We start from the raw sequence: 23,481 nt of genomic DNA on the forward strand, positions 1-23,481 counted from the left end.
ATTCCGGTTAAATGCTGTGTCCGATACTTATCACTTTGCACGTTATCAACATGTAATGCTGCACCGTAAGACATAGATGTTGTGTGAGTGAGTGAGTGAGTGAGCATTACTTAACGCCGCATTTATAAGTTTTGCAGCTATTCGTGAGTGAGTGAGTGAAAGAGTATTTCTTAACGTTTTGCAGCTATTCGTGAGTGAGTGAGTGAAAGAGTATTACTTAACGTTTTGCAGCTATTCGTGAGTGAGTGAGTGAAAGTGAACGTTTTGCAGCTATTCGTGAGTGAGTGAGTGAAAGAGTATTTCTTAACGTTTTGCAGCTATTCGTGAGTGAGTGAGTGAAAGAGTATTACTTAACGTTTTGCAGCTATTCGTGAGTGAGTGAGTGAAAGAGTATTACTTAACGTTTTGCAGCTACTCGCGAGTGAGTGAGTGAAAGTGTATTACTTAACGTTTTGCAGCTATTCGCGAGCAGTCCCAATGTGGTACTGGCACGCAGGAAAACCCGACCCTGAATGAAACAATAACTAATAACTTAGTCAATAATAAGACACATATATCGTGACATTCCCAGCATATAATTCAATTACATATGCCCGGTCGTGACACTCATGCAGCATGCCTTTTCAATAATTAGTAGCTTAATTATTATGCTTATACTTGTAATACTTTCAGTTCATTGACCACAAGCTGGGTGTTTCGTTCGTGGAATACTGATAACTGAATTGTTGAATCACTTACATTTGTTTATGTCTAATCCAGTGTAATGATAACATAATTTATGACAATACATGTATATTACAACATATATATTCGCACGAGCATTTTATATTTTATTGTATTAATATTCTGAAAATATTAATTGACATGAGTGGTACTTTTCACTGCAATATTGTTGATTAATACCAGAAAGGATTATACGGTTAGAATAATATGTAAATATAATATCATCAACGAAAATAAACAGCCACTATAATACAAAGCCTGCTTATTACATGTTCACCAAGTCCACATGTGTAAAAGCATTAGAGATCACGTCACACGAAATCACTACCCAGTATGCTATTAAGTAAATATTGTCACTGATAGCTTATTTAGCCTTTAAGTAGCTTATGAGCTAAATAAACATCCCAACCTCCTATAATCCTGGCTACTTTTTGTTTTTGTATCTGTAACCTGTATTTTCTTTTCTGATGAAATCATATAAGAGCTCAATGAAATTTCACTCATTATTGAAAATATTGTGAAACTTTAATATTATGTAGTGACTAGACCTTTAAAAACCTCGAGCGGGGCGTCGTCTACCTCCGGCGGAAGTCAAGGTGCGTGAATCAGAACGAGGCATTACGTCGTAGAGGGGTCTAGCTATTGATTGACATCGGTCCCCACCCTATGACGGCCATATTGCGAACCGGTGCTTTACAAAACTAGGCTATTCAGCATTGACAGTTCCAGGGTGAGTTGAAATCGGCCTCACAAGTTGCAGTACGGTGATTATCATCACTCTTTCTTGCGATACAAGTGTGGAATATGCTCGAATATTGCTGACGATGTGCACAGCTTAGTTTTTTTCTGCTGGATACTTGGCAAGGCTGTCACTCGTTATAACTTGTGATTTGAGGTGTGTTCGCGCACATGGATGTAACCAGAAAGTTTAAATTGTGCTGTGCGGTGTTTGACTGTTCGTTTTGGATTTATTTTACTTATTCGGATTACTCTTTTAGAGCGCTCGACCGTTGGAGCTAAGGCGGGGGTGTCGCTCACTCTCCCCCCACCAGACCGTGTCACACGATTGTGTGAGAGATTTTCTAGGGAGGCGACACAGAATTTGAGCCGAGTGGCTTATGGCGCAAATAAGTTGTTAAAGCTGCCGATTTTTGTGTGTGTTTTTTTCTAGGCTGCTCCTAACCCGTTGAAATATTCGATACAATCCCTTCCTTGCGCAGTAGAGAGATATGGACCTTAATTTCTTCCGGAACACGCATCGTGGTTTGAGTGTTATTTTTAGAAATAATGAAAAGACATTTCTTTTAGGGGATAGTTCAATAAAACCAGGCCTATTTAAAGACTTTGCCCATCCTCCAGCGTCTCAGGATTTTTTACTTTCCACCAAGTTCATTAAGGAACATACCTGTAGAGATTTTTGTTAGGAAACGTAAGGTATGTAGATGAGGACTACCTTTGGAGAGGGTGGACACACCCCTACTGGATCCTTTTTTGAATGACCTATTTTATGCTTGAATGATTTTTGCTAGCAAAGCCATTTCGCTGTCGTCTCAACGTTTGTTCCTTGTATGACTCTAACACATTTGACAGCACAGCGTTCAACATTTTGAACATTGATTGTGATCTCTTCGGGGAACTAAATTTGTATTTAGGGATGAAATTACAAAGTGTTACTTACCTATTGGTTACATGAATGTACGAAGTGTAAAAATCAAACTAAAGGAAATACATTTTTTCAATAAGCATAGTAGTGGTGTTATTTTCCTGGAGTACATATTCAAGATTCAAAGTTCGATAGATAGATGTTGCAGGACCAGTCATCTAAATTATAAAACATAGTTCATCAGCAGGAGTTTGAAAGTGTTTGACAGTGGTTTGAAAATATATTGCAAATTGCAACTTGAATGCAAAAGTGTCCATTCAGAGCTGATATCGTATGTTATGACCCTTTCATGGGGTTCGTATAATCTGTCTATTCTGAGCATACCGAAATGAATTCAATTCGTGTGTTAGTACAGAGTAACAAAACATAAAACCCATTCTACTAGCCTACAGAAACCTATTTCTCGGGAATCTAGCAATGACTGGTAACAGCTATCATATGCTTGATCCCACCCCCTTTTCACTGACAGATTTATCAAGATAACACCACCCATGAAACATTACCATTGTGAGTTGATTAATGATGCAATTTGAGGTGGGTCTCGTGTGTGTTTTACGAACAGCAGTATATATATATAGCAGGGCCACACCCATGCTCATGTCTACATGGACACCACAGGATGATGTCACTGTTGTAGTGTATCGAGGGGGAGGAATGAGCTGACACCCTTTGTATGTCTAGCTTGAAGTACCACTCCAACAGTTCACTCTTCTTTTGCAGGGATTTCAACACCAATCTGGTTTCTAGGGGGATCTCTAACACTCTTTGGTTTTAGACGGCGGCTGAGGGTATACAATCAAAATGCCGAAGCCGGTAAGTACTCTTTTAAATATTTACACTGGTTTTAGATAGTTTGGAAGGGAAGTTTGTGTTGATTATAACCGAGACTGGCGTGTTGTGGGGTTAATTTATTGTATTTTGGATTGTTAATATATTTAATTGCATGATGAAAATTGAAGCTACTCCACATGTTTTAGCATTGTTGTACATTCATTTAAGTTTTGTTATGCAGTTCAGTACATATTGAGTAGTGGATATGCATTAAATAAGTTATTTTCGCTGGTTTACTTATTCTCAGGAAAAAACGCATGAGTGCAGTCAATTTTCATGCATGTGTAATGCTCCTGTATTTCCCTGTGATCATGATTGATTACTGTTTGTCCAAATGCTCAGAAAAAAGTCTCGTTTGAATGTAATACTAATAGGGGGACTTTGAGGTTTGGTTTCATAGTATTTGAATCTACATACCCTTCTTAAACCATTATGTTAGGGTAGTGATCCAAACCCTTTGACTCCTTGCTTATTTTTAAAAGAATGCATGTATGTTTTGGAAATACCTATGTATTTTGAAAAAGGTTAAAGAAAGAAAAGCTCTGTAAAGATAAGAATGTATCTTTGAATTCTAAGGATGTAAACATGGCTAACCCAGAGTCAGAATAAATACCTCCCTCTTGTGTGGCCTAGTTGCCTTATGTAAACATAGGGAGTGACCATCTGTCTAGCTGCAACAGTTTGTGAAACAAACCATCCCGGTTTGACAATTTATACACACATTATTGAATTAAACTAATGTGACCTCATTTCCTTAATTTGGAGAAAGAATATAGTTATATCAGTTTGAGTCGGGGACGGGTGATTGTTTGAACTTTCAAACTGAAAGTTCTAGCAGCTGAGCTGACGTTCATGAGTCATCACATGACCGTGATTTGAATAGCTCTAACAATGAACATTTGAAACAAGAGCTTGCTTCTGGCTCCCTCTGCCTTCAAAAGCAGGCCTGCCATTTGCAAAGGCTTAAGTCTCTCTAAAAGATGTTTGACTGTGAATAAACCAGTATATTATAAAACCAGCCTGTAACATTTGTTGAATGAAATATGGGTCAGATTTATGTGATTGTAAATGGAACCTTGTTAATATCTTGGCACATGCCTAATTCATTTTCCACAAGACACCACATACTCAAATCTGCTGCTGTGAATATAATTCTGAAAATGTGTCAGCAGCCTTTCAAGTTGAGTGCATGAGAAAGAGTCATTGAGCTGGTTGTCGTTCACAGACATTCCCTTAATTTGATCAATAGAATTGCCCCATTCTTTCCTTGATGTAATGTTTGCAATTTTTTAAGTGTGTGTGAACCAGTGTTATTACTAGAAGTCTTACATGGCTAGTGATCCTTAGTTGCCATCGTGTTACACACAGCAATTCCAGACAACTCTGTTTACATATCATGATCAGCTCTCACCTCTAATGAGATCTAGTTAAGGTCGAGGTGACCCAGTCTTGAGCGTTCATGTGCATGCCATTGGCTCCTTCATCACCTGCTTCCTGGAGCCTATTGCATCCTGAATAATTAATGAAAATGACATTGTCAATCAATCTTCAAATTCAAATGTATAGTGTTAAGCGAGTTTTATTGAAAGAGCTGATAAGTAGGTTGTTTTATTGTTCTTCAATCAGAACATGTCACATGCGATAATGGTGGTCCAGAGACCCTCAAGTTGAGTTTGATGGTCCTCTCCAATAACGAGCATGGATTTAATGAGGATATTGCTCAAACACATTGCCGTGACTTGAGGCATCATTGAGAATCTGTATGGGAGTGTGAAATAAGTTTTTATGTGATTTTTAAGTGAGTTCTAATCCATTCACGTCCACAGAATATGATTATGTATGCATGGATGTGTACCATTGGATCAGATGGTTTTTAGTTAAACCCAGAAATTGATGAAGCTATTTAAGGGCATCTATGGTGCTTGAATAAATCTTTAGATTTTACCGTAAGTTAATGTCATGGACCCATAGTGTCATACTTTCTTTCAAACACTGAAAATGTAGTAGTGAGCTTAGAAGTTCCTTGTGCAAATGACATGGTTTCAATTCTAATGGCAGGTTAAAGAGTGCTTGGATACTATTGGATATTATACAGGGCATGGTAAAATGTTATGTTGTGAGTGGATAGAATGAGATTAATAGACAGCAACTTCTGGATCCAGACCGTAACCAGTGTTTTCTTGATAGCTGTTGAGTTGAAAGTGTTCTGCTTGATTCAACTGTTATTCAGTATTATAATGACATTGAGTATAGGGCAGTATTGATTACAAGAATATAAGACAGTTTGTATGAACGTGAAATATCATTGATCAAAAGTATTTGTTACCCCAATTGCATTCTAAAGAACTTATTCAATTAGCACCTTCATTCATTTCTATCTCTTGTAATGTATTAGATGCATTCATGTGTCTGTCATGTTCAAAATGTTGAGAAAAGGTTGAAGTTCATACCAATATATGCAGATGTGAACGATTCTTTTGATATTTTGAGAATGAATGTTTGAGTACTCAGTGTTACAACAAGTCAGTGATGTTGCACATATTGTATTTGCAGGTCAATGTCCGTGTTGTCACTATGGACGCAGAACTGGAGTTCGCGATCCAGCCAAACACAACTGGCAAACAGTTATTTGACCAGGTAGGAGTTGTTTTCTTTCTGTCAAAAAACCCAAACTAGGCCGAATGGCAGACAATTAATGGTGGCGTAGGCAATATCATGTATGAGTTGTCACAGGTGTTGTAAAGTAATGAAACATGGCTCCCTCTCATCTATTATGTTTCAAGCTTTGTTCGCACCATAGCAGAACTAATGGGTTTTTCCTCCAAGTGGTAAATCTCTTACCTGCATCATTGTGGCGATAAGAGTTGAATACTCGTCACAAAACACATGAGTTCACCTGTTGCCTGTGTTGTCATTTGTTATATGTAATACAAAGCATAAATGGTTTTGGTTTTTCCCTACACATCAGAACCTCTACCAATACTTATTGCACCAGGTAATGGACTCTGTGACTTATGTTAACACAATGCCATTTAGAAAGTGATCAAATGTAACGTTATATTTGGGATTACACTTTCTTAGTAAAGTACAAATTCTAGTACTTCCCATTCAGGATTGTGGAAGTCGCGGTGGCTGAGCGGATTAGGCTGCTGACTTTGTGTGTTGGCGATTAGGTGCCTGACTCTGAGGGTGTGGGTTCGAATCCCAGATGGGTCTCAACCCAACAAAAGTACTAGAGTACTTAAACTAACTCACTGATCCAAAATTGCTTACAAGACTATCCCAGTCATATTGCTGATTATGCGGAAATAAGAAACAAACATAACAATAATGCACCTGTTGCACTGCAGGTGTTTTAATCAATGATGCTGATTAGAGCTGTAATCAAAAGAACCAGAAGATCAGTACATATCACCCCAATCCTGAAAAATCTCCACTGGCTCAAAGTTGAGGACAGAATCAAGTTTAACCCATTCAACACCGTAGGCCGGAAAACCGGCCAAGACATCACGAGTCCCCAGACACCGTAGGCCGGAAACCTGGCCAGGCAGTAGTCACATCAAAATGATCTATAATTTTAGGAACCTAACTAACATATGATTCTTTTATCAAATCTATCACTTTTCACAATGTCTGAAAACACTCATTAAATTTCAAATGACCATATATTATCGACCGGATTAGAATTATAAACTTTTTTTCGCAATGTTATTGAAATAAACAATTCTCAGACACATGCTTCGGCAAGGGTCCACGGCAAAGTTGTCAAAGAGCAAAGTAACGATGTTTCGAGAAAATAATTAAACAACCTGAATAAACTGAAGACTAAAATCCACAACCGTACTCATAAAAGTTGTCAAACGTATATTATAACTTGCTATTTCCATCTTTTTGAGCGATCGTGTAATGTAATTCAAGTGACATCTTGGCTTTCGTCGCCTCGAACTTCATGCTCGGACATGATGTTTAATGCTAAAATATATGCATCAAGCATTTTTGTCACAGGTCATAACCTAGCACGATACATCCACTAAGTTCCATAATATGCGTATAGGTGGTGATTTATTGCGCAACACGTTCAGAATAGCGTGATTTTACCCAAAACTTTCGCCTGAATCATTAGTTTTCGTTTACGAGGACGTTATCCATTGCTGTAATGTGATCGGCTGCCTTAGGTCACGTGTACAATTTTGACCAATCACAATCCTTATATCAGACTGTGGCGATAAAGCGTCATTAGAAACCAATTTTTATCCAATAAAATCGCTTCTTACAACTGTGAAAATACTCTTGGCAAGGGAACAGTGACATTGATGTTCAGAGCTTTCAAACGATACCCGCCATCAAACGAATTGCCTCACATGTTATTCATACGAAGCTTCAAAAACCGACGTATTTCCCGCTGAGCGGAAAGTCACTGATATCGGGAAATAGACGACCATACATATTATTTGAGAAATCTTTTTAAAAATAATTTTTCGATTACGTAAAAATGAAAATATAGAAGAAAAAGGTATGAGGATATTATGACATATTACAAATGGAAAAACTTACCGCATTTTTTGCTCCCTTCGTGGTTTATCATTGTAAATTTTTAAGCTTGCATTTTCATTAAAAATTAAATTAATTACGTTGTGGTTGGATTATTTGAATAATATGATCAAAAATAAATTTCATATTTATAAACAGTAGGATTAGACCTTTCAAATGGTGTATGATATGTAGAGCAATAATCTTTTACAAGGTGATATTACCTCAGAGCCTCTGGGAACTTGGTGTCATGGCAGAAAAAGCCTCTGGTGTTGAAAGAGTTAAAGTGCTGACTCTGACATTCTGTGCTATCCACCGCGATGCTCCTCCATACATCTCTGAACTCATCCAAGAGTACAAAGCTGAGAGAACTCTACGTTCCTGTAACCAGTGTCTTTTGAAGCTTCTGTCAGCTCGTACATCATTTGGCAAGAGAAGTTTTGAAATCTCAGCCCCCCAGATATGGAACTCCCTCCCACTTGAAATAAGAAGTGCCCCTGAGTTTGAATCATTCAAATCACTACTGAAAACACATTTGTTTAAAGTCTGCTACTGTTACACTGTGTATTCCCAGGACAGTTCATTGCTCACTAGCGCTTTTGAGGAGTTGATTATATTGAAAACAAGCGCTATACAAGTGTATATTTATTATTATTATTATTATTATTAATTCTGTGCAGAGTTGTATGCCAGGATACACCTGGCTCCGATTTGTCGAAACAAACTTAAGTCTGAGTTTTGACTTTAGTAAGAGTTTTTACTCAAATTTTAGAAAATGCATTTCCCAAAATGAACTGAATTCGACACCAAACTCAAACTTTGTAGACAATTTGAGTTTTGAGGATAGATTACGGAAGTTGTTTGGGATTTTTTATTTATAAAATGCAGTTGAGTTAAAATTCAGCTGTTTCAAATTGTCAAACTCAGTTTGAAATTTGAGTAAAAAGTTCAGTTTGTTTCGAGAAATCGGGGCCAGGCCTATTGTCAGAGGCAGTTAACAGGATCAGGTGGTCAGGCTTGCTGACTGAATTTATGCATGACATCAAAGCCCAGTTCAGTAAATCGATGCTTACCGTGTCTTTTTTGTCTGGTCCTAGCTCTATTGACAAATTGCCCTGATATAGCTGAAGTATTGTCGAGCGCGATGTTAAACAACAAGCATGAATACCCAAGTATGACTGAAATTCTTTTTGAAAGTGTTAAACACATCACCCCTCATTACACCCCATCACGACACCTCATCACGACACCCCATCACGACTTTGAGCACTTGGGGTACAGTTCGTGTAGTTAGTTATTGATGTTCTAAACACATTTTGTAATATGAAATGTAGTAAATGTTTCACTTTCTTTTCTTTCTAGGTGGTCAAAACAATTGGTCTGAGGGAGATTTGGTTCTTCGGACTTATGTACATAGATAATAAGAATTGTATTACTTGGTTAAAGTTGAATAAGAAGGTGAGTTTGTAATGTTTATATTAAGCTATTTGTGAAGTCATGCTTGCATGGTTGGTGTTTATCAGAGACAGACACTGTAATTACAGATCTTCAGCTGATGATAGCATTTTGATATGAATGTGTTTTGTAATCAGTTGCTTTCTGCAAGTGATACAGTTTTGATTATTAAGCCAATGAGTCTTAAATATTTTAAATATCAGAGTGTATGTGTTTCTTGAAGGGTGTGTGTGTCTATTTATTTGAAATAAAGGCTTGCTGGCTTGGTTGACACATGTCATCGGTTCCCAATTGTGTAGATCGACACTCATGCTGTTGATCACCGGATTGTCTGGTCCAGACTCGATTATTTACAGACCGCCGCCATATAACTGGAGAGCGGCGTTAAACTAAACTCACTCACTCACTCATTTTGATGTCACATAAAATATGGACTATGAACACCAGTTATTTGTTTTCCAGGTGCTAACTCAGGATGTTAAGAAAGAACAACCTCTACAGTTTAAATTCAGGGCAAAATTCTTCCCAGAAGATGTATCAGAAGAACTTATTCAGGAGATCACACAGGTAATGCAGTATGTTGATTGAGTAGTTGACACTGGTCATTGTTCTAATGTGAAGCCCAATTATGGTGTCCCCTGCCGTGATATTGCTGGAATATTGCTAAAAGCGGCGTAAAACCCAACTCACTGACTCACTGACTCAAATGTGAGGCATGTGACAAGCCACTACATGTTTAATTTTAATTTTTTGTATTTTTTTCGTTTTTTTTCTTCAGGTATACGTACAGGTTGACATGTGTAAAAGTATACTCTTGAATACATACGTGTAAGGTTGATAATACTTCAGTATGATTGTACAGAGTCAATAACATTGTTACATGTACATCGAAACAACTTACCTACTCAACGGTTCTAAATAGCATGTATAAACTGGACCATAGTTTTAGGAAGTAGGGTTCCTAGTCAAGATTAATGTGTACATATTTTGTGGTACCATAATATTGTCACTTGATGTATGAAATATTTGGAATGAAGCCTTTCTTACTACAGTTGTATATGATATTCTTGACTAAAATAATTATCTCATTTAATGCATAGTTCCTTTAATCCCAAACATCACCTGGGAATTTATAAGCCACTACATTTTTGTGGGTTCTTTTTGGTTCCAAATGTGTAGAATTATTTGCAATAATGTACCGCTTAGTGTTTGTCTATTTTGTGAGTTTTTAATGGTTTGTGCAATAGCAGTAAAAAGAGCTAAAATAGTGATGATCGTGAAATCCTAGCTTTGGACATTTTTAATCAGTATGAAACTGTCACTTTAAGTCTCTTATTGCTCGGTCTAGATTGTGATTTGAAATGGCCACCATAGTGTCGTGCATCAGGTTGCCTTCAAACAGCCGGGTTCATGGAATTGAGTTTTATGTTTTCAGGAGAACTATTTATTCCATAGTCCAGATAAATCTGAAGTAAATCTAATCAGTGCAATGATTGTAAGTATGATTGTTTTTTGTGTTCCAGAGAATGTTTTACCTTCAAGTGAAAGAGGGCATCTTGAATGATGATATTTACTGCCCACCAGAAACGGCAGTCCTCCTAGCTTCCTATAGCTGTCAAGCAAAGTATCATGATTACAGCAGTGACGTTCACAAACCAGGGTTCCTTTCCAATGACAGATTACTGCCCCAGAGGTAAGACCTGTTCGTTGATATGCTCTGTGGCCTTCTCAGCTTGAGTGCACTGAGGGTAATCTAGGTTAGAATTGATGGTTTTAATAGGCAACTTAATGGATCATGCCACTTAGTTGATAGCATGTCACTGTCTAAAGCATGGCTTGTTGCTCCAAATATCAGTGACTGGATTTATTGGTTCAGGTTTAACAATAGCTAGAGATTTGTTAAATGTGTGGTGTACAGATTAAACTGAGATTGTTATACTAATGGTACAATCAGTTGGTGCATGTTTTGACTCTCCCGTTTGAATATCAGCTAAAAGTTTATTGTCGCATCAGCAGTTTTCTGTCTGATTACTATTTGTATCAGGTTTTCTGTGAGTTGTCGAACCACAGTTAGCAAGATTATTCATAAAACAACATAATTCAGTCTTTTAAAGTCTGGAATGATGTTGTTTGATCAGTATATTAGTAATACCTAACCATAAATCATGTGATAAATAAGAAGATAACCATATTCCTATGCAACAAGGAAGCTAGTGAAAGCAATACAACTGCAGACCATGGCTTAGTGTATAGAGCGTCTGCCTTATGAGCAGATGATTTGGCAGTATCATACCAAAACTGACAGGAACTATAAAACAGCATTAGTGCACACTGGTACAATCTCCAACCAATTAGTGGTGGTCCGATTAATCGAAATAATCGAAGAATTGTCGCAGTGATTAAATTACCAAGCAATCGATAATGTTTTCTCATGGTCGGACACAAACAATTTTGGAACACTTGCATTAACAATATTTTTGACAAGGTTGGTTTTGTCTGTTACATTTCATAAGGACTACAAGCTTGTTCCAAGTCATGATTGAATTTATCTTAAAGAAATTTGTTCCTAACATACTAGTCATCCTTTAAAGATGTGAAATTTGCGAATGCATTTTGTGCAATTTGAAACCCCCCACCCAAAAGAACTACATGTTCTTTATTTATGTTTTGTGCATTAACAAACATAACCAGTAACATGTGATAAATGAAGCTAACCAATTATTTTCAATGATTGATCGGTTCTAATAAACCAATCATCAATTATGAGATTTTAATCGATTCCCAACACTGCAACCCATCACTGTATAAGTGCAACAATTTGAATTGGACCTTGAACACTTGGGAAGTGGTTTGAATGTGGTGTCCTTAGGTACAACTTGTGTCTAATAGTGTAGACGTTGTGATAAAGATCAGCATTGTAATATATGTTGAGATAGTGTAATGCATGACTGTTTTTGTACTTCTTCAGAGTATATGATCAACACAAGCTGAGCCGAGAGCAGTGGGAAGAACGAATCACAACCTGGTACTGTGAACACAAATCAATGACCCCGTAAGTTGACAAGTGTTTACCTTACATATTCAGTTACACATAGGCTGTCATATTTGTGTCTTGCAACTTTACACCAACCGCTAGAAAAACCATCAACCAGAAACACAAACATCCAGAATACCTCCAGAAGTATCACCAGCCAAAGAGAAATATCACCATCCAATTAAATACTGTAACATCCGACTATGGGAAACAAAACCAACCCAACCGATGCTCTGCGGTCCCATTGGAAACGCCACCCTCCCACCAAAAACACCACAGTCTACAAATAAGCCACCTCAAGTATCACCAGCCCATTGGATATACTAACTTGCAACACTGCAGACACCACCCACCCACCAGATGAACTACCCTCCATTCCAAATGTCCCCGACCGCGTCATACTAAAAGACGTTAAAATATGGTACTTGTTGGTCCCTGCCTGGTGCTCGGCATTAATGGGTACAACAAGGACTGGTCGGCTTGGAGTCAGTATAATGTGTCTGAGTGGGGTATTCTTGCCTCACTGCGGCATGGTATCCCAGTGGGCTAGCACTATAAAACCAGCTTAAGTCTGGGCTAGTACAAGCAGATACACATACACACGCATGCACTTCGTCATATGAGCGAAATATTCTCAAGCACGACTTTAAACCCAATTTCACCTCACCTCCATTCGAAACACGACTTTCCCACCAGAAACACTGCCAACTAACCAAAAACACAACCCTCCCTCCTAAAACAACAACCACAAGCAGTACTATCATCCCAATGAAAACACACCGTACCCTACCCTACCCTACCCAACCCTAACCCTAACCCTAACCCTAACCCACCTCACCCCACCCCACCCCACCCCACCCCACCCCACCACCCCAGAAAGTCACTTAACAGAAACACCAACAACACACATGCAACAGACCTAAGTCCTTTTTAAAAAAAACAACCTGTAAAACCACTCTTTGAAACACAACACTACTGTTAGAAACCCAACCCAAACACTTGACAAAAAAAAATGTTGCCTCAGCGTATGTTGTCACATGGTGCTTCAGCGTATGTTGTCACATGGTGACTTCCTTTTGGAAGTGTGCTCTCAATTCATTTGGATTAACTGTCCACCTTCTGTTACAGAGAAGATGCCATGATGGAATACCTGAAAATAGCACAGGACTTGGAGATGTACGGTGTGAATTACTTTGAGATCAGAAACAAGAAGGGGACAGAACTCTCACTAGGAGTAGACGCACTTGGATTGAATGTGTATGAGAAGGATGATAAGTGAGTATTTCAGCTGTCATTTCTTTCCATTAATGGGCCGGTGGGGTAGTCTAGTGGTTAAAGTGTTGGCTCGTCACGTCGAAGACCCGGGTTCGATTCCCCACATATGTACAATGTGTGGAGCTCATTTCTGGTGTCCCCCGCCATAATATTGCTGGAATATTGCTAAAAGCGGCGTAAAACCAAACTCACTCACTCACTCTTTCCATTAACAAATATGACAAACTAATGTCAGGAGTTGCTGTGAAAATGTCATTTTACAATTGACTTAGAAATTAGAAAGTTCAGTGTCATGATTTACAAATAACAACTGGTTATTTTTTAAGGCTATTTTTTTTTTTATACAAGGACCTTTTGACTTGTTATAATTCAAACACTGACAGTGGGATAACAATATTTGAAGTTTATTGCGGAGGAGTGAAATGATGCTGTTGAAATCACAATGACACATGTAAGATGCTTAATTTTGAATACTCACTGGAAGTTGACTGTTTTCAGCTCTGCAGCAGTGTTTATTTGCTCTTTTACTTTCATTTCAGACTAACACCTAAGATCGGATTCCCGTGGAGTGAAATCCGGAACATTTCTTTCAATGACAAGAAGTTTGTCATTAAACCAATAGACAAGAAAGCACCAGTGAGTATACAAGCTAGAAAATTAGAAAAGGACATTAAAAGTTAACAATCTTTCTTTGAAAGTTGACATGTCAGTCTATATGTACATGATTATACCTGAGCAAGAAAGGTCAGTCTATTATTCAGTGGCTAAAGTTTGAATTAAAAAAATCTGTATCCAATCTTCAGTCGACAAGATGTTATATAAGTCTGGAGCATTACACTACATTCTCTTGATTATCTTAATTTTAATGAAAGATCCTTGGGAATGACAAGTCTTGATGGATGATCAACTTCTCTATTGTGCAATAGCGATGTGTCTTCCTTGAAAACTGTATAAGTATCTATATCAAAACGCCACTATTGCACAATAAAGGAATTGATCATCCATAAAGACTTGTCATTCCTATTATTCACAATTGGAATGCCTCTCAAACAGTTTAAAGATCCTTGATCTGCACTTTACCTGGATAAGTAAATGTCTCTCATTCCATATTAGTCATACTGGTTGGTAAGTGTTTGTTTTTGATTTCCAGGACTTCATCTTTTACGCTCCTCGCCTTAGGATATGCAAGAGAATTTTAGCTCTGTGTATGGGAAATCATGAGTTGTACATGAGGAGGAGGAAGCCAGATACAATTGAAGTGCAGCAGATGAAAGCTCAGGCCCCGAGATGAGAAACTTGCCAGACAGAGGGAAAGGTGAGGATGCCAAGACCACTCCAGATTGTGTCCCTTAAATACGTTCAAATAGCCTCCATTTTCTTAACAATAATGGTTGTTGTGGTAAGACTAATGAACTGTAGTTATGTTTGGTGGGTCTGGTACTTGTTTATTCTGGTTAAATAGCATCCTCGATAATCTCCAGGGTATACGTTACGATCACTCTCCACTATACCCTGGATGCATCCACGGCTTGGCCAGATAATTATATTACCTCCCTTTGCTGGCTCCGCATTCTCATCGTAGCCAATCAACTAAGCCGCCATTACATCCGAGCTTGTCAGTGTCAACAAAGATTGCGGTCGCAGTCTTGAAGGTTTGTTGGCAGTACCACTCAGATTTTTGGGAAAATAATACAGACAAATTGACAGATCTGAAACTTTCAAAAAAATATATTAAAGAACTCCTACATCTTTCCAAGTACCTCTGCATCAATTGTGTTGCCAAGTTTAAACGGTTAGATAATTTTAAGAAGTGAAAGCGAGTTGTGATTGGTTCGCTCAACTTCCCAGCGTAGACACCTGATTGGATAAAAAGCCAGCCAAGGGAGGTAATAAAATCATTGGGCCAAGCCGTGGATGCATCCAGGGTATAGTGGAGAGTGATCGTAACGTATACCCTGGAGATCATCGAGGATGGTTAAATAGCTGATTCCAGGAAATGTATAGAAAACCTGACTTGACCTTGGGTCGACCCTCCCCAAAATGGCCCGTCCAATGCAAGTGCTGGACGCCCTGAGTAAAGTTTGTTGTGGTTCCTCCCCACTGAATTGTTTGGATTCTCCTTGCTCAATGACAGAAATACTTTTATCTTTTTAACCCAAAATCCCATGTCCCTCCAAATATTGAATAAGTCATCAGCAAATTCAAATTTATCAAAGGCTGTTGAGCTGTAGACTGTATGAAGGGTTTTGGTTGCAGGGATGAGCTGCTGCGAGAGAAACAACAGCGAGAGATCGAGGAGCGTGAGAAGAAGCAGCTGCAAGAGAGACTTCGCTTACTGGAGGAAGAGCGGGAACAGATGAAGCGGGATGATCTAGAGAAACAGAAGGGTAGGTGTTTCCTGGCTGTGATAAACTGTGGTCAAGTGGCTATGGTGCCAAGCTAAACTTTGACATGTCTTCTCAATTGGATTGTGGTATAGAACAGGCAGATAAGAACAAGCAGGGGTGCATGTTACTATGAGTGAAATAATCATCAACATGACTTTAACCAGGCTTCACCTCCTGTCCCCCATGACGGACAATATCTTGTTTCCTCTTATGCCTGTTTAACAGGATTTAAGTTTGTCCAACGATGTCCAAGGTATAGTGGTGACATTTCAATAGTCTAGTCAATTCACCTGATTAAGGGGCAAGTAATATCCCAGAAACGTCGTGTGTAAATAAGAAAGAAGTTGCACATCCATATCAAGTGTGTTATATTAGTCAATGCCTTTTGTTGAAAAAGTGGAATGAGATATAATCTGATGACCAAATGAAGGCTGACAAAACTCAGCCATAAAAAGCATCAATACTTTTGTATTAAACATCTTGTTTCACTGTTGAATAGTCTCATTAGTCATTAGAATATCTCTTTGTGGTACAGATAGAGAATCTCACCCGAGTGTCTTTTGATATCAAATATATCACCACGAGTTGATAAAATAACAAATATCCGAGGCTTGCCGAGGATATTTTTACTTTTATCAACGAGTGTTGATATATTTGATATCAGAAGACACGAGGGTGAGATTCTATTTATCATCCAAAATCACTCTTCATTAATTTTCAATGAAAAATGTACATCTCTGAACACAGTACTGCCATAAGATTTGCAGTGCAGCGATGTCATAGCATTGTGACGTCATCAAGTTCATGACGTCATAGCATTGTGAGGGCATTGTGCAAAATCTACTGTCAAAACGATATCTCCTAGGAGATATCGCCTGATCTCACACAAGCGATATCTCCTGTGGAACACAGTTTTGGATGATAAATTGGAATATTGTCTAGTTACACTTTGGAATATTGATTTGTGTTACAGTGTTTGAGGAAATGCAGAGCAAGATGAGTGCTCAAGAGGCTGCCATTGCTGAGGAGGTCGTCTCCAGGAGGAACTAGAGCGCACCCGAATGGAGAAGGAAGAGGCTGAGAGGCAGATGCAGGCAGCTGAGAGTCTTAAGGAAGAAGAAAGGTTACAGCTGGTATGTAGTTCCTGCTGGGAGCGTCATGGAGGGTTTGATAATAGTCAGGAAGTTGATAACGGTCAGGGGTTTTCAAATACCAAACTTCCCACCTGCCCAAGGGCAAGTACATTTTGAAGTTGTACTTGCTCAGGCTGGTATTCAACTTGCACTCCTAAATGTGAGATTGAAGGCCACTTTCACTATCATGGATTAGGCACTAGCACTTGTATAACCCAAGTATATTGAAACTCTTTTTCCATAGTAGTTTCTATTTGTTTTGTGGGGCGGTGGGGTAGCCTAGTGGTTAAAGCGTTGGCTCATCATGCCGAAGACCCGGGTTCGAATCCCCACATGGGTACAATGTGTGAAGCCCATTTCTGGTGTTCCCCGCTGTGATGTTGCTTGAATATTGCTAAAAGCGGCGTAAAAGCAAACTAGGTCAGTCAGTATTTGTTTTGTCTTTATACCTTTGTCTTGCTTTCTTTCAAAAGTATGATAAAACAGTCTAAATTTGGTTTAAAAGAAATTCTGAAAAGATGTTTTCTCTCTGTAGGAACAAGAGCTGTTGGCAGCTAAAGAAGCACTGGAGAGTCGGCAGTGTGAGCTTCAGGAACAGGTGCTGTTTGTCAACAACCTGAAGGAGGACCTTGACAAGACAAAGGCAGATGCTGAGGCCAAGGAAAGAGAACTGGCCGAACAGCTGCGTGTGAGAGAGGAGGAGAGGGCACGGCAGCTGGCCGAGTTGGAAGAGCAGGAGAGGATGCGTCGGGAGATGGAAGAGAGGCTCTCTGCTGCTGTCCATGTGCACGAGCACGAGGATGATAATGAGGAACATGGCTGTAAGTTGGGATCATTGAGTTGGAATATGCTGACTGGATTTATTTTAGAACACTCAGGCAGGCTTATTACTTAAACAGAAAAACGTAAGTGAAGAGTAGTGGATATCTATTGAATAATGGAAGCATCCACTTGATGAACTTGCAACAGTCGTCTGAATGAAATGGGTCTATCTTCAGGGGCGATGGGGTAGCCAATAGGTTTGGGTATAGCCAAGATTTTCGTATTGCGATATATTGTGATGTGTTGGTGTTGGCGTATTGCAATATGTATTGCAATATATTGTGAAAGTGTAACACACGGATTTAGGTAATGAAATTACTGTTTCCTTTCTTTTGAAACAATGCCACTGGCAGGACTCAGATTTGATCGTACAAGAGATCCTTTGAAAATGTTTCCAAATTGAAGACTTGCTCTAAAGTTTGGAACTCGAGAAAAAGCGTCTGGAACGTCGTCCGCCATTTTGGTTTGTTTATCCTTATAACGAGTGCCGGTACCAATCTATTTTTTATTTACATGGTTTAAAAGTCACGCAAATGCAATTATATGACCAATAGACATTCTCAAAACTATTAATGTATAATAATATAAAGGAAATTCAAATGTTATTAGTAGTTTTGACTACATCACGAAAATTACCGATCGTGTCGGGTGAACCGGTTCGCGGAAAGTGTACTGCAATATATCGTATTGTGAAGTTCGAATTGCAATTTATCGGTTAACCGTTATTATCGCCCACCCCAAGTAGCCAAGTGGTTAGAGCATTGGCTTATCATGCCGAAGACACGGGTTTGATTCCCCACATTGGTACAATGTGTGAAACCCTTTTTTCTGTTTTCCCTTTATTGCTGTGATATTGCTGGAATATTGCAAAAAGTGGCGTAAACCCATACTCACTCACACACTAAATCTGTCTTTCACATATCTATACTATAACTGTGTTATTATCAATATATACACACCTGTTTCTAAATGACCGAAAGCATCATCTGCTTTGGTCTACTACTGTGTGACATTTCCATTGGTTGAAGCACTGGTTGTCCTCTTGGAAGAATTAATGTTATTTGTGAGACTTTCAATCAAATAGCAAGGTGATATGCTTGTTTGACCCCAAGACAGTTGCTGTTGAAATGTAGATGTTGGTTATTTGTTTCTTCCTTTTCAGCCTCAGAACTTCAAGTAGAAGAAAACTACATGAACCTGGCTCGACCTGAAGAGAGTCGTCAAGTCATAGCTGATACTAACGAGTCTCTCAGCGCCAAGTTAAAGGTAGGTTACAGGTGCAATGTTATCTGAACCCATTAAGGAATTGAGAACATTACTCAATAGGTTACTGTGAAATCCTTAGGGTTGGTACATTTAAGTACAGTAACTATGGTTATATCAGGGGACCACTGATTTTAGTTTTGTTATTACCATTATTCATAATGTGCAGGGTTTTACGTAGCTCTTCAAAACTGGTAGTCCTGGGGACTCGAGGCATATTTTGGGGGGAGTCCGTTTCCAAAATTGGGAGTCAATCAATTTGCATGAAATCAATTATCATGGACGCTTCCCATTTAATAATGATTATGTTATAATATGTGTTACTTTCAATGTCATTATAATAATGGTTGTAAACAGAATATTTACATTTTAATATGGGATATTATTACAAACTCAGAAAGTTATTTACCAGAAAAAAATGATGTTGCGTCCACAAGGACGCACATGATTTTAGTTTGGGGGTACTTCATCGAATTTCTGCGTCCAATACGCAGGAATCACGCGTTCTGTAAAACCCTGTATGTGTATTCGACTAAATTTACAGCAAATGGCCAGGACACCTAAAAAATATATTATATTGCTCAGTTGTTGTACACATGTTACTATAACTGAAGGGAGGTTCTTTAAGATTTATGTTAAACTGATGGGGAGCTGTCGTGTGAAGATGGTTCGCACTTACTTGATAATTGTAGTACTTATTAGGTTCAGAGAGCAATTTAATAATAGCTCTTTCAAGCTGCTGTTCAAAGGTATTTTGAAATTGAATATTCATCAACTGAATTTTCTGTTGTAAGCCTTCATGCGAATTACAGAGTTTGTGAATCATGTCTTTTTGAAAAACGTTTGATTTCCATCGTATGCCTGTGCGTCATAGTTGAAATTTTTAATTATTCCAGATAGGTGCTAAACAATCACGGTATGAATAAAAAGCATTTGCACAGTTGACTTTCAGTTAAAACCATGACAACAGATTCTCCTAATGTCATTACAACTGATCCCATGTGTAATTTCAGTCTTTGAGTTCTGAGCTGGACAATGCTCGTCATGAGGAGAAGATTACAAAGATGGACCAACTCCATATTGACAACAAGAGAGCTGGCCGTGACAAATACAAAACTCTAAAACAGATCCGTCAGGGCAACACAAAACGGCGAGTGGATGAGTTCGAGAGCATGTGAACAAGTACTATCGTCACCTTGATCTTGGGAACCTCCTACCCTCTCCAAGAGGGCAATCCACTCTACCACTGTGAATTGGGTTCTCATACTGAATGTTTTATTATGGGAACTACCAAGAACTGATGTACCAGTTTATATAGCCACATTTCTATCTACTGTTCTATGGACCTACTATCTCTCACCATCACTCTAGACTGAGGTCTTTTCACTCAGGATATATCGTAAGGAGGCTAATTCTGTGCGTTAATTGCCGAGAAGCAATTTTTGCCTCATGAATATGAATGGAGAACAATGTGACAGCATAGTCGTGCAGGGATCACTGACCCAGGCATGGTTGGAGGTTTACTCAATATTCCAGATGGATTTTATTAATCATTAATTCCATAAGGTCACCAAAGTGGCATTTTTAGTAGACTTAGGACTTTTCCAAGATAACATGTTTGAAGAACTATTTTTCAAATTGAAATCAAAATTACACAAGACAGCATGGTGCAAAGGTTATGTCTGGGTTGTCAAACTTGTCATTAAATATGTAAAATGATGACTTGTTTAGCTGACTAGGTATCCAATAATGCCTTTTTGTATCTGATTGATATTTTGTAACCAGACTGTACAGATAAACAATTGCTTAATACCCCAAGTACATTGTTTGTGCTTTAGTTCTGGGTGCTAGCTGTGTGTAAGCATGGGACCGTCATGCAGTCAACACCAAACAAACATCTCATCAGGGTTGTCATTCAGGCCTCGCTCTTCAACTTGGTAATTGTTCAAACTAGGACAAATTCCAGTGGACTGGTTCTCTTCTACAGTTTCCATTTTGTGAATTTCCTTGTAGTTCATGCACAGCTGATGGGAAACACATAATGGGATACTGTCTTTTCGGCAGCAGTTTCTCTCATGAATACTAAAGGCAAAACTATATATATATATATATATATATTGCCATCAAGGTTAGAAAAAGTGCCGATGTTAGCAGTTTGTCTTTTTGAAAACAGATATGCATGGAGTTCATTTTTTTACATGAATGTAGTATGTCTCCGTGCAGTTATTTCTGTGATATTCTTTGTTGAAAATTGAGCGACCAATATATCATGGCCAGTTATTTTAATGATTTTGTCACAGTTTGGTTGTATGGACCATGGAATTCTTTCTTAGCAAGAACAGCCTTTTCAGCTGGTGAACAAAATTAATTCCTCTGCTATTCTTGGAGCACCGTTTATAAAGACTCACTTTTCTGATTTTGAATGCTTGTGACGCTTTATGAATGGGAACATAACAGAATCACTATTTTTGTAGCAAACGTTTAAATATATTTTATCATTGATGGCTGTCCAGTTTGAATTTAAATGGAAATTGTATTGAGGATTGTGTTTCAAACCACATTTGTGTGATCTCATTGAAAGGAGTGCCATCTGGTGTTATAGTGTTGTGGCTATAATGAGAAGATACTGGACCATCAAAAGGAAATCATATTCAGCAAAAATCTATATACATGAAGTCTTTTGGATTTTTTGTTTTCTCTGTAATGTAACATAGCACTTGTATACAGATTATACTATAGGCTTACTTTGCATTTTCTAACTTATTTTACTCTGATATTTCTGATATGAGATTTTTAGAATAATTTTCAAATAGTGTTCAATAAAAATGGATGGAACTATTCTTGAAGAATGTATCAAAGAAAAAATTGATATTAAATTGAACAATAATTCCAATTACTATTTATCTTCTGTTTTCTGTCTTTTGTGTAAGCTTGTCCTCAGCATTATCTGTACAGAGACTTTAGAGGCTTCCAGAATGACTTCTGCGTAAGTGCAAGAAAAAACATAGTAACTTGATGACTAATTATGCCAAAATTGATAGCGGAAATTATTTTATTTATTTTTTTCATTGATATTTTTTTACTTCTGTTTGTCATTCTTTAGAAGCGCCACTTAATGCCCATGCTATACAGAATATGAGAATGGGTCAGACTGTACCTTGTCCACATGAAAGGTAATAGCTGGTACTGGGTCAGTTTGACTAAGAACATTCTACATAACCATATAGTCATAAGATGTCTCATCGAGTATGCTATGTTATCACGATTGGCAATAAATATTTCAAAACAGATAGCACATGTCTGTGGTCATTTTGACAGAAGAACATAACTGTAGAAACATCATCCGCCAAGGAATCTTTACATGAGCTAATAAAAACAGGAATGCAAGCTCCAGGTCCACCAGCTTCTGCACATTTGGGAGACCCTCTAATAGAACTGGGGAGGGTAGGGTAGCTTAGCTGTAAAGCGCGCTAGTCATGCTGAAGACCCGGGCTCAATTCCCCACATGGGTACAGTGTGTGAAGCCCATTTCTGGCGTCCCTGCTCTAATATGACTGGAATATCGCTGTGTAAAACCATACTCTTGCTGAGTAGAACTTTACTGAATGAGTGAATGAGTATTTGTTTAGCTTGCCCTATGCAGAATTGTATGTCTGTATTGTGGAGGACTATGCACGAGTTTGGGGCAGACAAAAAAGTGCTTGAAAGAATTTGCAAGGATCATCCAATGGAGCCATTCCAACAGTTGTCAAAGAGGAATCGGACGTTACACCAGACGATGCCGCGAAGTGTATATTTGGCAGGTATATTCCGAATGTGACCCACAAGTTGTTTTTAAGATGGCCTGTTGATAGGTATATTCAGGATTAGAATGAGGCCGCTTGAAGTGTAATTTAAGGATGAGAATCAAGATAGGAATGGGACCTCTTGAAGGGTATATTCAGAATTAGGATGGGACATCCTGAAGGGAATATTCAGGATTGGAATGAAACTTCTTGAATATATTCAGGATTAGAATGAGACCATCAAGAGAACTTTCAGGACCAGGCCTGTAGAATCACTCAATATGGGAATCATTCAACATGGGAACATCAGTTCTGGATGTTTACGCTCATGCTGTTGATCACTGGATTGTCTGGTCCAGACTCGATTATTTACAGACCGCCGCCATACAGCTGGAATATTGCTGTGTGCAGCGTAAAACTGAACTCCCACACTCACTGGATGTTTACATAGAGGATAAGGATAAACCCCCAAGAACTGAATGAGACCAGAAGTGTATATTCAGGATGAAAATGCGAAATTTAGGTGCATATTGCAGGGGAATATATGAATGGGAATGGGACCACTTAAAATTTGTAAGGA

The 23,481-nt window shown here is 38.4% G+C and overlaps 1 protein-coding gene across 1 annotated transcript; it reads left to right on the plus strand.

Annotated features, from left to right (window-relative positions):
* The first annotated feature begins 1,318 nt into the window (after nt 1–1,318).
* On the plus strand, nt 1,319–22,406 carry LOC124258015 (radixin-like). The gene is given in 17 exon segments (XM_046692090.1): nt 1,319–1,453; nt 3,107–3,199; nt 5,771–5,854; nt 9,110–9,205; nt 9,665–9,769; nt 10,726–10,895; nt 12,171–12,254; nt 13,365–13,511; nt 14,051–14,147; nt 14,662–14,793; nt 14,795–14,826; nt 15,768–15,898; nt 16,872–16,945; nt 16,987–17,031; nt 17,567–17,852; nt 19,016–19,119; nt 20,130–22,406. Coding segments are annotated over 16 exon segments (1,764 nt in total). The 5' UTR covers nt 1,319–1,453; nt 3,107–3,187; the 3' UTR covers nt 20,295–22,406.
* The last annotated feature ends 1,075 nt before the right edge of the window (nt 22,407–23,481 follow it).

The sequence above is a fragment of the Haliotis rubra genome, unplaced genomic scaffold (genome assembly GCF_003918875.1).
Source record: "Haliotis rubra isolate DU_JTF1 unplaced genomic scaffold, ASM391887v1 Scf68, whole genome shotgun sequence".
Taxonomy (NCBI): Eukaryota; Metazoa; Mollusca; class Gastropoda; order Lepetellida; family Haliotidae; genus Haliotis; species Haliotis rubra.